The sequence below is a fragment of the Oryza brachyantha genome, chromosome 4, assembly GCF_000231095.2.
Source record: "Oryza brachyantha chromosome 4, ObraRS2, whole genome shotgun sequence".
NCBI lineage: Eukaryota > Viridiplantae > Streptophyta > Magnoliopsida > Poales > Poaceae > Oryza > Oryza brachyantha.
The window spans coordinates 5,401,626-5,419,167 of record NC_023166.2 but is presented as its reverse complement, the minus strand read 5'-3'; the positions used below and the strand labels follow the sequence as shown (position 1 = coordinate 5,419,167).

The 17,542-nt window shown below is 41.8% G+C and overlaps 2 protein-coding genes across 3 annotated transcripts; both read left to right on the top strand.

Moving 5' to 3' along the window:
* The first annotated feature begins 6,037 nt into the window (after positions 1-6,037).
* Positions 6,038-6,991, top strand: LOC102723048 (histone H1). The gene is made up of 2 exons (XM_015836724.2): positions 6,038-6,218; positions 6,313-6,991. Exons 1-2 carry the CDS (start codon positions 6,102-6,104, stop codon positions 6,757-6,759), a joined length of 564 nt encoding a protein of 187 aa, XP_015692210.2. The 5' UTR covers positions 6,038-6,101; the 3' UTR covers positions 6,760-6,991.
* A 5,261-nt stretch (positions 6,992-12,252) lies between these two features.
* On the top strand, positions 12,253-17,262 carry LOC102710112 (4-hydroxy-tetrahydrodipicolinate synthase 2, chloroplastic). 2 transcript variants are annotated; one of them, XM_006652074.3, is made up of 3 exons: positions 12,253-12,455; positions 15,407-15,487; positions 16,077-17,262. In XM_006652074.3, the coding sequence occupies exons 1-3, from the start codon at positions 12,364-12,366 to the stop codon at positions 17,002-17,004; spliced, it is 1,101 nt and encodes a 366-aa protein (XP_006652137.3). In that variant the 5' UTR covers positions 12,253-12,363; the 3' UTR covers positions 17,005-17,262. The 2 variants fall into 2 exon arrangements, with proteins under 2 accessions (XP_006652137.3, XP_040379713.1); XM_040523779.1 differs by lacking the exon at positions 12,253-12,455 and adding an exon at positions 14,361-14,918.
* Positions 17,263-17,542: the final 280 nt, after the last annotated feature.

The following is a 17,542-nucleotide window of genomic DNA, read 5'->3' as shown; positions in this document are numbered from 1 at the left end:
GATCAAATTTTTAAAACAATCAAATTGCAAGTTCAAATGTTTTGCAAGTATTTGTCTAATTTTGACCGGTTTTCATATTCGCACCTATAATTTAATAATATATTGACTATTAGATGCACCTACCCGATGCTATTGCACTCGGTTAGTCTATTAACTAAGTATTTTTCACATTTACCTAATAATTTATTAATTATTAGATGCATCAACCCGACAATATTGCACTCATGTTAGTATATTAGTTAATCTTTCTGGCACCTATCAAGTCTATATTTGGATATCATCCTAATAGACTCCATGTTTAGTTATTTTTCATCTTAGCATATAGTACACCTATTAGGTGCACCTACTTAGCACACCTAGGATCTTCATCTTTGGATACAATTGTATTACTCTATATTTAGTTGTTTTCAATCTAAGCATATTGTCGGGGTTACTCCTAGATTTTATCAATTAAGCACTCTAGACCCACTCTCCAAAGATATCAAAGTGAAGGACCTCACTTGGGAGCACTCAGCATTAGTCCTAAACCATGAGAAAGACTACGATTCAACTATGAATCACTCCGGGGACTACTATGGAAGATGTTGATACCATGCACCCACATAAAATGCATAACCAACTGTGTAGGGCTGTCAAAAAAGCTCGAAGCTCGAGAGCCGCTCGAGCTCGGCTCGTTTCAGGCTCGGTTCGAGCTTGGCTCGAGCTCCTAACGAGCCGAGCCCGAGCCTGATCGGAAGCTCTCGAGCTTCGCACGAGCTTACATATACATGTTATTTTTATTTTTTATTTGATAAAATAGTAGATTAATAATAAATTATTATATATTTAAATGATAAATTAATTTGTTTTATTATTATATATTAATTTTAAATCTTATTTATAATTTATTTAATATAGTTTACTTAAAATTATTATTTTTATTTACAAATATCATGAAAATATATATATCATAAACTCAAACCGAGCTCGAGCCAAGCCTGTCTAAGAGCTCGAAGGTTTTTTAGGCTCGATTCGAGCTCGGCTCGAGCCTGTGTCGAGCTCGAGCCTAGACAGGCTAGCTCGCTCGAGCTCGGCTCATTGACAGCCCTACAACTTTGAATAGGGAGGGGGTAAACCAGATACATTACATATGGATAGACTAGAACATGGATAATACGTTGCCTTGTTTCCCATGGCAGGGTACAGAGTTCCAATCAAATAATATCATGTAAATGAAGTCATATTCAGCTAGGTTCCATGCCTTTTAGTTTTGTTCATCGATCTATATGAGCATATAGGGCCCCCTCAGTGACACGTTATTCAACATCCACCAATATACACGGTGGAACATGCCGGCATGAGTATTGTTGTGAGCTAGGGTGTCCCGATCTTTCAATAAGAGGATAAGTCAATCGAGTTGAGTGACATTGATAGTTCGACTATAACTGTGTAGGGACGTTGGACCTTAGCACTCATTACACCAACCCTAGAGGTGGTCGTGATCTACACGGATTCATGGTTAGCCCAACCACGAGGGTGTTTGTTTATGCAAGCAATCGAGAACTAACAAGAATAAGATGGACAAAGCAACTCAAATTGTGAAATAAAGATGTAAGATTAAACCAACAAAAGTATCAAAAGGTGTGGTTTTGAAACGAGCAAACCGACGATCTAACTAATCATGGAATTACACGACAAAGTAACGAAGCTAAACTTGATCTAAACAAAAACCGAGTTGATCTTTGGTGGTTAAGGGAAAAATATAGGTGGGAGGAAGAGTTGGGGTCCTCCTCTAAACCTAAGACACATCCCTAACGATTTCAACCCGATAAATGGACCTACGACCCAAAACTGGTGGTGGTTTTGGCAACTATAATCGATTGGAGAGGAATTTGGAGATGAGGCAACATCTATTTGGAAGTGGGCTTTGAGACCTTTCCATCAAGTACTTATACGCCCCAAATGGACTTTTGGATCAACAATTATTGTCCTTTGAATCTGACACTGTGTTGGGGATTAAGGCAGAGACGTTCTTCCTTCATATTGTCCTTTGTTCCCGAGCACAATAACATCATACAAGCACTTAGTAGTATCCTAATCAGTAATCATGCTTATGCAATCCCAATAACACATTCACTTTATAATCAAGTTGATAGGCATGAGCACATGTGATTGGTCATTGTAACACTGGTTTAGTTTTGTAGACTTGACATGATTATATCCTCGGTGGAGATGTCCTCACCAAGTAGGGTATTACTTTGTATATGAAGACCTAAGCTTGTATAAACCTTATTTTCTGTGTACCATCATTCTTTCGATCGCATGTGTCACCTTCAATTTGTAAAACATCAACAATACTTAATCTACATCTTACCTTGTAGGTGAAGATGTGATATCTTGACCCAATTATGATGTGGCATTTGTGGTCTACGAGACATGTTTAGTACCACTTTGCTAGTTTAGTAAGGGTGGAACCAACTTATAAGGCCCCACCCTCCGACCATATTACTCCTGGGTTGACCTTTTTGCACGAAGTGAGGATGAAACTATAAGTACGTTAGTATGTATAAGTGAGTTCGCCCATTGGTTGGGTCAGGTTGGGATGGGTTGCGCGGTTCCAGAGGATGGGTTGTTACAAAAGCCAATGACGTGCTTGGCTAGCTTACCCATATGTTCTCCTTAGTCACTTGTAACTCCTTTAGATTAAAGGAATTTTATAGTGTTGGAGGATTTTCTACAACTTTCTTCCATAGGAAATTTTGCTAGAGCTCACACCTCTTGTTTTTTTTCATTTTCTAAGGCGCACACCCCCAACACACATATATGATTTACTACCCAAATATCATGTGTTTCAGTTCCTATGAACCATCCAAGGACTTCACCTATCCTGTTCTAAATTATTGTGGTATTGCATAGCATGTGACAATATATTCTTATGTTATTATTTCCTATGTTTTGTTAATCATGTGTTTCAAAGGAGCCTTCAACATGTTTGCACTAGATATTTTGTCAAGGTTAGCATAATAAAATCATGATATTTTAATAAAAAACAATGTGACATGGAACTTTGTGTGAATATGTAAACAATATAAAAAGTTCTATCTTTTTTAATGAAAAATAGCATGTGATCTTGGAATAATGTTAAACACATATATGGGATTTTGGAATTTACGACTATTCCTTAACATGAATGCACTTAGTGTGTATTTAATGGAGGGACGAATGCTAGGGATCCTTCGATTTATGCCCCCTTTGATTTGGAGGAAAATATAGGAATTTTGTAGGATCTCAATCATATAGGATTCGTTTTCCTACATGGTCCTTTGAAACCCAAAAAATAATCCTATTGGATCCTATGAAACTCTTATGTAATGTCTCATTCCATGCATGTTTTGAAGAAAAGGTTGCATGAGGTCCAATCTCATGGAAACTTTCCTCTAATTCTATCTCTTTCCTCTAATTATCGTGTTGTTTCTATGGTCTATTCAAATAGTTTGTTGCTACATTTTTAGTATGTTTTTTCAATTATATGTTTACACAAGCGTTCCTATCAAAATCATATGTTTTTCCTATACATGCATTTTGTCAATCATGCGTTTCGAAGGGGCCCTTGCTTGTTTGTGCTTGATCTAGGGGTGAAAACGGGACGGATATTACCCGTCCGCCCACCCGCCCGAATTAATTCGGGACAAATTCGGGTCACCAAATCGGGTATTCAGAAGATAATACGGATTTCGGGTCGGGTTCGGGTATTTTTTCTCGGATACAAATATGGGTTCGAGAACGTGGTATCCGACGGATACGGGTTACCCGGCAAAAAACGGGTACTATCCGGTTAAATATCCGGATATAACCTGGATAGTTATAGCGCATCAAAAGCCCAAGTTGCATTCACATACAATTAAAGCCCAGTAATAAGAAAACATTATTCTAAGTGTTCCATATACATGTACATTAACTTTATTTATATTTCTTGTTCATATATACTAACATACTAATGATATAATTTAATGAATCAATTATATTTCCTTACAAATTTTGCTAATGCTAGTTGTTACTTCCATGATATAGTTGTATTTAAGATTTATGGAATAGTTGAATAGCTATTATATATGTATAGTTGTTGTTTTGATTTGATATCCGAATAAGTATTCGTAACCAAGATTATTCGTATCCGTCTTAGCACGTATCCGTTCTGTATTTGTGCCCGATATTATCCGTCTTCGTATTCATATTCGACAATATCCGTATTCGACCCGATCCCGAAAAGAAAATATGAGTTAGGATACGGGAATGATGCTATCCGACCGCACCCGACCCGGTTTCACCCCTAGCTTGATCACAATATATGGGATGTCGGCTACATGAACAAGGGAATTGCCTAAGTGTTGGTCTATTGCATTCCCATGACTTTATGTAGTTTTAAGCATCTATCAACACACATAGACATATGTCCTATTGATTAATACAATACAGAGTACAAAATATCTATGTACAATAGATTGACTATGGTTAAGGTTGAATTTTGTGACTCCTCTAGCGATGAGTGTTGGTAGATGAGTTCATGCATGATTTCTGTATTGTCTGGGGCTTGATCAACCTCAAAAGCTCTTTCCAAAATCTCCTCCTAGCACTGGCTCTCTTGTTATATATCGAAACCCTATTTCGCCCTACCAATCTTTCGACGCTTACCTATGACATGGTTGTTCTTATCTAAAAGATATTTGACTATAAAAATATTTATTTATATAAGGCTTAACTGATGCTAAGGTATACGTAAGATTACAGCAAGGACACATGAATTTCTACATAAGTTCGCCCCCTGCTGGTCAATAATGGGCTTACCCTTATCAACCGGAGATTTTTTTTTATTAATTTTGTTTTTAAAATATCTATAGAAATATATCTTTATTAAAAAAAATGCAAAACTAACCTTCTCACGCGCAACTAGTGAGTGCAATATATAAAACATCCTGTGGGAGGATGCGGCATGTGACATGGCAGATGACGAGTGGAACATATGAGACGTCCATTAGAGGGGCTTTTTTTAGGCAACCCTCTTAAATCCCTATGGTAGAGTGTTTTTTAGCAGCAAGGGGCTGCATGCAAACAAAAGTCAATGAGATAATTTTGTAAGCGGCCTTCTCAAAGCTTTCTGGCAGGATATTTTATCAGTAGCAAGGAGCTGCTTGAAAAAAAGGCAACACGTCATTTTTTCAAGCGCCTTCCGGCTGCCCGTAAATCATCCTTATAAAGGGCGGCAAGGGGCCGCTCGCAAAATTCTACCCCACGCCTAACGGTCGTCGCGCACCACTCCCTACCGCCCAACCAGAGAGCATTTTATACACCGCCCACGGTTAGGTGCGAGGAGCTAGTTTTTTAATTTTTTGAAATGGAAATATATTTTAGTAAATATTTTTTTAAAAAAATAATAATAAAAAATTACTCGGCAGGAGCCAGTATACATTTATACTTCGCCAAAATTTACTAAATTATACTCGGAAATTTGGAAGTTGGGATGGAGGAGCTACATGCTACAAGAAGGCCGTGGCCACGTGGCAACACCGCGCGCTTGTTCCAATTTTGAAAACTCCAAAAAATTCTACCACACCCATATCCATTTATCCTGATCGAAAAAAAACCGAAGGCCGGAAACCACGCGAACACAAACTGCGTCTCAAAAACCAACACACACACACACAAAAAGAAAACCTGCCTCACCGTGTTCCCTACACCCGCTCCACGGAACACCAGCCACTCCTGCCCACCTCCCCCACCTCGCCCCGCACACGGTCCACCGTGCGCGCGTTCCACCGACCCGCGCCCCCAGCTGTTCTTGTTGACAGATAGAAAAACCCATTTCCCGCTCGGGGCGGCGTCGCGCGATCACCGCCACCTCCATCCGACGGCCGCGATCCGCCCCGCCCCTCCTCCCACGGATCGCGATCCGCGGCGCTCCCGTCATGACCAATCAGAGCGCGGCGTTCCCGTCCAGCCGGATCGGTCCTCCCCCGAGGCTATAAATTCGGTCTCGCCGCACCACCCCTCGAATCCATCCAGCTCCCCTCTCGGAAAAGAAAAATCAGAGAAAGCACACGCAAGAGTAGTTTCGCCTCGCCACCATGCCTGCCATGGCCAAGCCCGCCTCCCGCGCCGCCAAGCCCGCGTCGGCGCCGAAGCCGAAGGCGAAGCCGGCCGCCGCCGCCGCCGGTGGCCCCTCGCACCCGCCCTACTTCGAGGTGAGCAACCGGTCGCTGGTTCAGCTGGATGTGATGCATTGGAGTTACTTTTTTTTTTGGGGGCTGACGGCTGAGTGGTTTCTTGGTTTTGCAGATGATTAAGGAGGCGATCGCGGCGCTGAAGGAGAGGACCGGCTCGAGCGCGCACGCCATCGCCAAGCACATGGAGGACAAGCACGGCGTGTCGCTGCCGGCCAACTACAAGAAGATGCTCTCCATCCAGCTGCGCGGGTTCGCCGCCAAGGGCAAGCTCGTCAAGGTCAAGGCCTCCTACAAGCTCTCCGACGCCGCCAAGAAGGACTCGCCCAAGGCCAAGCCCGCCGCCGCCCCCAGGCCCGCCAAGGACGCCGCCAAGCCCAAGAAGCCCGCCGCCAAGCCCAAGAAGGCCCCCGCGGCCGCCGCCGCCGGCTCCAAGCGCAAGGCGCCGGAGAAGAAGGTGGTCGCCAAGCCCAAGAAGTCCCCGGCGGCGAAGCTCAAGGCCAAGCCAAAGACCGTCCGGTCTCCGGCCGCCAAGAAGGCCCGCAAGGTCGCCGCTGCCTGAGCCGGGCTGATGAGCTATATCTAGGTCCCCTCTTGGTGTTTTAGGATCTGTACAAAGGGTGTGTGTCCTCCATGTCTCTCCTAATTAGATCGAGTTCTTGGGTAGGCGAAGTTCTATGTATCCCCTGATGATGTAGTGTAAGAAATGGTATGAGGCTTGTGGAGGTGGAGATGTCTTCATCTAACTTACTCCTATATGAAATGAACTTTGCAGTTTCCTCGATGTTCGTCTTCGAGATCGTGTTTGGAAACTCCGCTTTCCTGATGTGTTTTGCATTTGAATCGTTTTTCAGAGGGTGTGATCTCCTCCTCCTGATGTGTTTCGCATTTGAATCATTTTTCAGAGGGTGTGATCTCTTTCTTATGGTTTATCTCGAATTTGGGGTTAGGGATCGCCTTTCACTTTCTGAAAGGTCGAGTTCATTTGGTTGGTTCTTGGTTAATATTGATTGTGTACTATTGTTGTTCCTCTTTTGGTGAATTTGAGAGGTGTACGCGGGGGCTACCGGCTACGGTTGCGTACGCCGCTATGTTCCATGTAAAGGTGCTAAGTCGCGGGCGAGTCGTAGAAGTGGGAGGCTGCTACGTGACGACGTGTCCATTTGCGGCACAAATTGTTGCGGCGTCAGGGGTCAGGGAGCACCAGTGACCGTCCGTCCCGGACCATGAGCGCGACGCCAAGGGAACGATCACAACTGTGCAAAATGCCCACGATCCGCACTAACCGGACGACGTGGGGGAAGCGGGTAGAGGCGGAGACGCGGCCTAACTCGGCCTGTGAGTTTCAAGCCCCGACGTCGAATTGGGACGATTGTTTCGATCTTTTAGAGCAAGTTAATAGTATAGCCATAGCTCCAATTTATATAATAGTTAATTTAATAGCCAATTTATAAAATTTATATAATAGCAACTTATATAATAGTTAATCTAATAACCAATTTATATAGTTAACCAATTTATATAATACTATATAATAGGTACATACAAAATATCGTTATATAGTTAACCAATTTATATAATACTATATAATAGGTACATACAAAATATCAATACATATAGTCAATCTAATAGCTAATTTATATAATATTTATATAACAAAATATCAATACATATAGTCAATCTAATAGCTAATTTATATAATATTTATATATACAAAATATCAATACATATAGTCAATCTAATAGCTAACTTATATAATATTTATATATAAAACATAGTCGATCTAATAGCTAACTTATATAATATTTATATATAAAACATCAATTTATATAAATTTATATAATAGTTATATATAAAACATTTATATAAATTTATATAATAGTTATATATAAAACATCAATTTATATAAATTTATATAATAGTTATATATAAAATACATAGTCAACTCATACAATACATATAGTCAGTCTAATAGCCAACTTATACAGTACAAACGTATAGTCAGTCTAATAATACGTAATAATACATAGTCAACTCATACAATACATATAGTCAGTCTAATAGCCAACTTATGTAGTACGTTTAGTCAACTCATACAATACATATAGTCAGTCTGATAGCCAACTTATGTAGTACAAACGTATAGTCAGTCTAATAGTTAACTTATATTTTATTTATATATAAAACATCAATACATAGTCAATCTAATAGCCAACTTATATACAACTTATATAATAGTTATATATAAAACATCAATATATAGTTAACTCATACCATACAATAGTTATCTATAACACGTCATACTTTGGCTTGAAGCTCTTGGAGCTCGTGTGCAGTTAGCTACAAATTAGTAGTTCACCTCTCTTCTCTCTTCCTTATCTCTTTAAAATATGTTTATATAACACGTCATACATATATTTTGCCTTGAAGCTTCCTGAAGCTCGTGTGCAGCTGGCTATAAATTAGTAGCCCACCTCTCTTCTCTCTTCCTTATCTCTTTAAAATATATTTATAACTGGCTTATAGCCTTATAGCCTGCTATTGTACCTGCTCTTAGAGGGAGAAGATGTGAGAGTGTAAACAGGTCATAAGCTTGTAGTCAGCTTAGACACAAAAAATAAGAAATTCTGTGAAAGTGACATGTGGGTCCTACATTAATGATGAAGAGCTAACTACTATATGGGTGGGCCAAGAGAAGACTATAAAAAATATAAACAATCTATATGGGTGGGCTAAAAGAAAACTATAAGAAATCTTATAGGTAGCTCGTTGGTTATATTATTAGTCTTGCTCTTATGGGAAAAAAGACTGAACAACGTTGAATTGGGACGATTGGTTCGATTTTTTATGGAAAAAAAGGCTGAACTATACGTTTATAAATAAAAGTTTTATATATGAATTTGTAGAGCATGTATAATAATGAGACAGGCTTCCTGTATAAGACAATGACCTTATATATATATCCATGATTGATTATTGTCGCAAGTTGCATGTAAATTTTTTTAAAGAAAAACTTCGTGTATTGGTTGTAGTAATACAAAATATAAAAAATAATGTACTAACTATTATACATATAATCAAATAATATACATACAATCAAATAATAGATAGTCCATGGTATAACTTGTTATACATACAACCAAATAGATAGTCCATGGTATAACTTATCTGTTTAGCTGTCTTTATATATTAAATAGATAACAAATACATGTCCTTGGCGACCTTTATCAAAAATCAAGGTTGAAAATAAACTTCGGTAAAAAACTCTAAATTAACTCTAAATATAAGATTGAAAATTTAAATTTTGACTTATAAGAAAAAAAAGACATGGGATAATCTTGGGAGAGTTCACTCTTAGGGCCTGTTTGGGACTGCTCCGCTCCTACTTTTGTTGCTCCGCTACCAAAAGATCAGGTCTAGCTCTAGAAACTCTGCTCCTAGAAAAAGGTAGAGCCAAAACCAAACTCCACGTTTTGTATGAAGCTCGTGAAGGGGTACTTCACACATCAGAGTTTTGTATCTCCTCGTGGAGCTGTGTGACAATTAACCACCTTTGTCATTACAACCAGAAAACGTTGCGTCCTTTCTTTTTTTTTCCCCAGTAGCCGTCGTCCCGTTCAGTAGCCGCCAAGCGCCGCCGATGGAGCAAGATGCGGCAGCGAGCAGGGGCACCGTGGGGCCTGGTGCGACGACGGCAGGCGTCCCAGCCGGAACTGGTGCGCCCATGGGCGACGGCGCCGTGGGCAGAGGGTTTGCGGGGCAGCCGACGTAGGTGCGACGGCCGGCGGAGGGGTCCCGGTCGGCGGAGGCGTCCCGACCAGCAGAGGGGCACCTGGGCGACGACCGAGGGAGCTTGTGCGGCGGCGGCGGCGGGGCCATCTGCTACGGCGGCCAGGAGAGCTGGTGCGGTGGTGGCGGGGGCATCTGGTGCGGTGGCGGCCAGCCGAGGAGCCGCGGCGCCAGTCGGATCTGGTGTGACGGCCGGGGTAGTTGCGGCTGCTCGTGTGCTGTGCGTTTCTTGCCGTCGACGCTGGTCACGCTCGCCGCGTGCTTGGAGACCACCGCCGGGCAACTCAGCTTCCACGGCCTACACCACGGCAACGCGCTGCTCACCGTGTTCACGCTCCTTTACGTCGACGTCCTCGCCACGACGGGGACAATGTACTACATGGCCGTACGGCCCGTTCACAGATGAATTTTTGAACGATATTTTGAACGGGCAAATGTATGGATTTATTTAACCAAATAATTGTTTCTTACTTTAAATGCAATTATATTAATCTACATCATATTATAAAATCTTATCATATTCTATATCATATTACATTGCTTACCCAAGTTCTGGATACATCATAACAAACACCAATTACTAAGCAGGGGCATACTTGACCTTTGTCAGATAAATCTAATGTTTCTGGAGCTAGAGCTATGCTGCGTGCCAAACAAAACATCTAGCTCCACAAACTTCTCACTAAAGCTGCTCCTAGGTGAAGCTAGTGGAGTAGAGCAGGAAAAACTAAAGCAGAGCTGTGCCAAACATGCCCTTTATGTCTGATTCCAGTTTCATTTACGTCTCGACTTCAAAATCAACCAGGCAACCTTAGAATCAAATAATCAGGTGTAGAGTGTCTCCACTCGGATTCAGATCCCACCTTCAAGCAGAGGCGGCGGGTCTCAAGTCCTCATTACCGGTTAAAATTATTAGAGCTCCCACGAACCCTTTAAAATTTATAGCAAAAAAGTGACGAATACACCACCCCGTAGCGAAGGACTCGAAAATGTAATCCTTGCCGTCCAACAAAATCATGCGTACGCAGAGCAGATTGGGGAGTGAATCGAGGAGAAGGGGTGAGGAAAGCGTTCTCTACTTTGCATGCGCGACTGCACCTGCACCGATTCTGGCTGGGCACCGAGATGCTCACCTCTCGCGTATCTGCTCGGCCTGGCCCAGAGGGCGTTTTTGCACCTGCCTAGCCTGGCTCACGCCCCGGTCCAACAAACCAAACAATGCGACATCTGCTGGCCTGATGCAATGCTGCTGGTGCGGTGCACCAAACCAAACACGCTCTTAAGGTGGGATTTTTTTGAATTTTGAATTTTATTTATTAAATAATTTATAAATTTAATTTTGTATTTTAAAAAATCACAAAACTAACCTTCTGCCGCCCTCTATGAGGACGAAAAGGTGACGTGACAAACGGCCACTCGTCGTGAGCAATGGCTGGAAACGGCGACACGTACGGCGAATTTTGCATTTATCTCCTTTTTGTCCTCTGTAAGGTTGGCAAGAGCCTAAATGCAAAATTCGTCGCGCCGTCCGGAAATTTTGTGATTGAACCGAGAATTTTTCGATTGAATCGCGGTTTGATACATATATGTATAACGTATGTATTTGTTTAATCACAAGGACTATCTTAGCTTAGTGGCTATCGTCCCACTGTAGAAGAGGGGCATGGTGACCACTTAGTTAAGTACTACTATTGATATACAATTTCATACATTATACATATATTCATATGTATCAAACCATATTCGTAAAATTTTCGGACGGCGCTGCAAATTTTGCACTTAGGTTCTTGCTGCCCTTACAGAGGGCGGAAAGGGTCTCAAATGTAAAATTCGCCGTGTCGCTGTTTCCAGCCGTTGCTCGGGACCGAGTGACCATTTGCCACGTCACCTTTTCGTCCTCCTAGAGGACGGCAGGAGGTTAGTTTTGTGATTTTTTGAAATAAAAAATTAAATTTGTAAATTATTTAATAAATAAAATTAAAAATTCAAAAAACACCTTAAGGTGGTTGGTGGGCTCCACGGCAAAACTCCCAGCGGGCTTGCTGGTTACGCGTGCCGGGCTCACACACCGCTCGGTGGGCCAGAATACCCTGCCGCGGCGGCCATTTCCTTACCACCACCGTCTCTAGGCTGGGCCGAGCCAACCCACCCAAAAACAACAGCGCATGAGCTAAAAATTTTGCTCCAAAACCAGGTGTCGCACCGCTCGTTTTTCTCCCGTGGAATTTCCCCCACCGAGACGAGACCGCGGGTTTCCACTTCCACCGCGCTGCAGCATACAATCCCCCCAACTCCAACTCCAACTCCAACTCCAACCTAAACCTCCCACCCGTTCCCTCCTGCGCAGCCGCCGCGGTGCACTGGGTTGCGAGCGAGGATGGCGTCGCTGCTGACGGCCAGCCCGGGCGCCCGCCGCCTCGCGTGGCGGGACGCCGCCGCCGCCGCACCGGCACCAGCGCCGTTGCTCAGGTCGCGTTCCCAACTCCTCCTCCTCCTGGCTACTGCTGCCCCTTCCCTTTTGGGGCTTTTTCTTTTGTTCCTCGGTCAGTGCGTCTATTGCGGGGGCATGATCCTGTGAGACCCGGATGGATGGGTGTGTCCGTGTGTGTTTGGATTGAGGACTTATGGTGGGGATTTTTTTTTTAATCTGCTCGCTTACTTCAGCTGCGCAAATACGCAAGACCTTGAGAGTTTTGTATGATTCGGAATGTTGCACTTATTTTCGTTGATGTTCAGATTGTGATTTGTTTACGAGTATATCTTCGAGCACTATAGATTTAATAGTTGTTGTGGAGTACGTTTTATATGATTGTGCATTCCGTAACAAATTTACGTCTACTAGTAATCGTGCACGTTTTTGCAATATTTTATCCAAACAACATTAAAAAATGAAAGGAAAAAAAAAAAAGCTCTGCTTACATCATTCACGATTAAACTGTTAGTCTAGGTTCATACTACTTCATAAAGATGTAGACTTACCTGTAGACTATTTGCAGACTGCAGTTGAAGACCATGCAAAGTCTAGGATTGTCCAAACATTAGAAAAGTCATATGTGAAATCTGCACATGAATATTCTGGACTTTTATGAAAAATATAAAGTCAAATGTATATACTTAGCATGAACCCAGCAATAGATTGTAAGGAAACTGGCATGTTATTCTTGTTATTGAGATTGAGCAGAGGGAACCATCACTGCACATAATTCAAGTGCAAAGGTCAGACTTTGGGATAATTCACAAATAGTCATTAGTGTTATGATTTACTTGTGACAGACCAGAACACTCAGGTAGATAATTTTGGGCTGATATCTGTGTACAACATATGAATGCCAAATCTTGTTCTGACAGGACATATGCTTTAGTGATGGCATTCTCCAAACCTGCATTCGCGATTAACTTGCTCCACTTAGGTCGCACAACACCTTGCCTAGTGCCATCCTCCTAACCTTCAGAGGCGCTACCATCCTCTTGCAAAGAAGAAAAAAGAAGGCACATTAGCTGCTGATTACAATGACCCCAATAATCCCATATCAATGCCAATAGAAAACTCGCTATTGGAATTGTAGTGAAAACACTATCAGTATCATCCAGTTTGAAGAACAAAGGAAGTAAATGAATATAATCTAGAGAATGAATGGCACATATATTTGAATTTCTTCAGCTACTTAACATCTGAACCTTTTAATCAGAAATTCACTAATAATTGTCAGTGAACTCTAATATAAATCACTGGCTAGATGTCCATATTATCCATTTACGCCTGTTTGTAAGGAGTAAAAAGGGACAGTTCAAAAATTAAATATGGTCATAATTAGCCCGCGGGGGAGAGAATGGTGACTGAGGCGGTAATGTAGCTGTCTGTGGTAAGGCGGATCGGCACCCGGATGATGCTGTGAAGATTTTTTTTGGGGGGGGGGGGGGGGGGGGGGCGCAAATGCCAAGGACCAGGGCGGCCAAAGGAATTGAGTGCTGTGATGAGGTTTGGTGCCCAAGCATGCTGCAAGGATGGGTTGTCATGCATTGAGGATGACCGGGCAATGATGTTGTAGCATGAAGTGAGGAGGTCCAGTTCCAGGGCGTGCTTCATTGAAGCCAAAAGGACAGTATGAAATCATGGCTGAATATGGATTAACATGAACAGCTGCCTCTGTGTCATGCTGCCAGCTTCATGTTGTGGTTCCAAGCATTTATAATGTACCTTGATTGTTCAAAGCTAAAACCATGCAAAGCTGTCATCACCGAATATATATAACATAATTTTCCCAAATATTAACAACATGAAGAATATCTATATCCAAAAAATGAAGAATATTGATTCCTCAGAACAATTATTTTCATATTTTCAGGCATGACATGGTGAAACTTAACTGACAGAGACAATGAGGCTTATGGCAGGTTATTCTAGGACACCAGGAAATCAGATTTTCAATTAGAGTTAGTCGCGTGCTCAAAGTTTGTCGTACATGGACAAAGTGCATACCTCCAGGTCGCCATGCCCTTGCTATAAGCAATCTACCATGAAGGAGAAGTAATATGCTTATGCAAAGGATGAATGAGAAGTAGCATGGTAGGAATCACTCCTGTAATACAGACAATGAGATTTAAATACATGGACAGACGGATGGAAGGATACCTCCTTGAAGCTGAGATATTGCAGGGATACCAGAAAGACGCCTTGAGTGGGGGCGCAGTGGGGACTCGACGAAGCCAGCTGAACCGCAGAGGCGAGGAGCAGTGTAGGCACCACCATGGGGATCCATTAAAGGAATCAGGGGTGCCGTGGGGATCCATTCAGGGGATTGGGACGGCAGCAGGATCGCTCGCAGTAGGCAGCCAAAGAGGGGAGCAAGGTTGTTCCTTTTTTTTGATTGGGGTGGGCCACGTGTCAGGTTATGAGGAGTATGACGTATTGTGGGATTACAGGATTGCGAGGTGAAACTGGTACTTTTTATATTAGTATAGATATAGATTACTTTAATTTGGGAACATACTCTAACTGAAGTACATTTTTAGACTAGCAAGTAGCAAGTACTCATTGGCATGAAATCGATTAGCTATCTTGCCGCACAGCATTTTTCAAATGGAAGGGAATATAGTTAGTTTAGCATGTAGTTGGCAACTGCAACCTATTTTATGAGCAATGGCCTATGTGCATTTCTTGGTAGGTAGCCCAAGAAGGCTATATTATTCTTGCTATATTGCAATTCTTTTTATTCCAGATGTTCATATTCTTTGTAACGTGTGAATGACCCAACCGAATATTATCCTGCCATCTCATTTCTTTAGAAATTTGATACTTCGATGATCTATGCAACTTCTTTTTTTGTTATTCAAAGGATGGATGTTGGGTATTTATCTCAATAATCCCCCCATATTTGTTATGCAATACATTGACACTGACACAGCAGGTGTTTGTGCAGGATGAGCAGAGGAAAGTTTTCAGTGGCGGCTATAACCCTTGATGATTATCTTCCTATGCGAAGTACTGAAGTGAAAAATCGGTAATCTTTCTAGTTTGGAAGTGAAGAGTTGGGTTCCTTGTTTTATTTAAGTTGCCACAGACTTTTCTAGACATTAAGATGCCCTGTAAACTGCTTCTCTCAATTGCTACTTGGTTCTTTCAATTGCAACTTTTCAGTTAGAACTTCACATGTCCAAATCTCTTTCTATTAGAACATCTGTAACCAATTTTACTCTTATCATGTCCTGAAATCATTTATTGCTCCTGAATTTGCCAGAACCAAATTGCTTCATACATTATATCAAATTGCTCCTGCTTACATATTTTTGCATGTGTAAGCTGTACACTATGATGACATGTAATGGTGTAAACTGGATAGTGAGGGCATTCTTGAATCTTGATGTATGTTATCAAGTTCAGGTCTTATTCAGGAATAAACATTTACCAATAAAGAAACATAAGATGTTCTTGTTATTGTCAACATTGTGAAATCAAATAATCCTTTACATGCCTACTGTTGGTAACTGAAATTTGTACTTGGTCAATCTATAACCTTGATCACATGGGTATTTAAGGTCTTTGATTTCTATTTGCTTTCCAGGTCTGATCTTCCTCTTTCTGACCTGCAGGACATCGACAGCTGATATCACTAGCCTTAGAGTAGTTACAGCAATCAAAACCCCTTATCTGCCAGACGGAAGATTCGATCTTGAAGCATATGACGGACTGATAAATATGCAGATAGAAGGTGGTGCTGAAGGTGTAATAGTTGGAGGAACAACAGGAGAAGGCCACCTTATGAGCTGGGATGAACACATCATGCTTATTGGACATACTGTTAACTGCTTTGGTACTAAAGTTAAAGTGGTTGGTAACACAGGAAGTAACTCAACAAGAGAGGCTATTCATGCAACAGAGCAGGGATTTGCTGTTGGTATGCATGCGGCTCTCCACATCAATCCCTATTATGGGAAGACATCTATCGAGGGGTTGATATCTCATTTTGAGGCTGTCCTCCCAATGGGTCCAACCATCATTTACAATGTGCCATCCAGGACGGGCCAAGATATTCCCCCTGGAGTTATTGAGGCAGTTTCAAGTTTTCCAAACTTGGCAGGTGTGAAAGAATGTGTTGGGCATGACAGGGTTAAGTGCTACACCGACAAAGGAATAACCATATGGAGTGGTAATGATGATGAATGCCACGATTCTAGGTGGAAATATGGCGCCACCGGAGTTATTTCTGTGGCTAGCAACCTTATTCCTGGTCTCATGCACAGTCTGATGTATGAAGGTGAGAATGCAACGCTAAATGAGAAGCTGCTGCCTCTGATGAAATGGTTGTTTTGTCAGCCGAATCCGATTGCTCTCAACACTGCACTGGCTCAGCTTGGAGTGGTAAGGCCCGTCTTTAGATTGCCATATGTACCTCTTGCTCTTGAAAAGAGGGTCGAGTTTGTCCGAATTGTCGAATCGATTGGACGGGAAAACTTCGTGGGTGAGAAAGAGGCACGGGTTCTTGATGACGACGATTTTGTGTTGGTCAGTAGGTACTAATACGTAAGTTATGCAAGCCTAGTGTACGTTGAAGAACATCGCTAGAGTTACAGTATGGTAGTCTGCAATCTTCCCTGTAGAATTTTCAGCACCTTTTGATCAGGCGTGATCGGTTTTATGAGTGTAATGGGAACCAAAATCAGGCTTATCTGTACCTTAAATCACAGTTCTATTGAGAATAAGCTAAGAGATCATGTACATTATCCTTGTTCCTAAATGTGCTTCCTTTTAGTTATACTCCTATTTTATTTGAACAGTCAGTCCTGGTTGTGATTTCCGAAGTGCTGTCCATCCTGTTTGTCCTCTTCGGCCTTGTCAGATTCAATTCCTTAGCCCAGCACGCCTATCTTTGGCTTATGCTTATAACCTAAAATTTAAATTTTTAATCTTAAATTTAAAGTTGATTTTGAGGTTTTTAATCGAAGTTTATTTTTTCAACCTTAATTTTTATTGCTAATAATACTTATATAAAAATTTTTATTCATAATTTACTTTTCATCCGCAAATATGCTATCTGGTAATCACCCTTTAGGTTCAT

Excerpts from the sequence above, each read along its gene's own strand:
- LOC102723048 (XM_015836724.2), top strand. The coding sequence starts at position 6,102 with ATGCCTGCCATGGCCAAGCCCGCCTCCCGCGCCGCCAAGCCCGCGTCG. Across the intron at positions 6,219-6,312 it reads CGCACCCGCCCTACTTCGAG|ATGATTAAGGAGGCGATCGC; the intron begins GTGAGCAACCGG and ends TTGGTTTTGCAG.
- LOC102710112 (XM_040523779.1), top strand. The coding sequence starts at position 14,539 with ATGAGAAGTAGCATGGTAGGAATCACTCCTGTAATACAGACAATGAGA. Across the intron at positions 14,919-15,406 it reads TGGGATTACAGGATTGCGAG|GATGAGCAGAGGAAAGTTTT; the intron begins GTGAAACTGGTA and ends GTGTTTGTGCAG. Across the intron at positions 15,488-16,076 it reads AGTACTGAAGTGAAAAATCG|GACATCGACAGCTGATATCA; the intron begins GTAATCTTTCTA and ends TCTGACCTGCAG.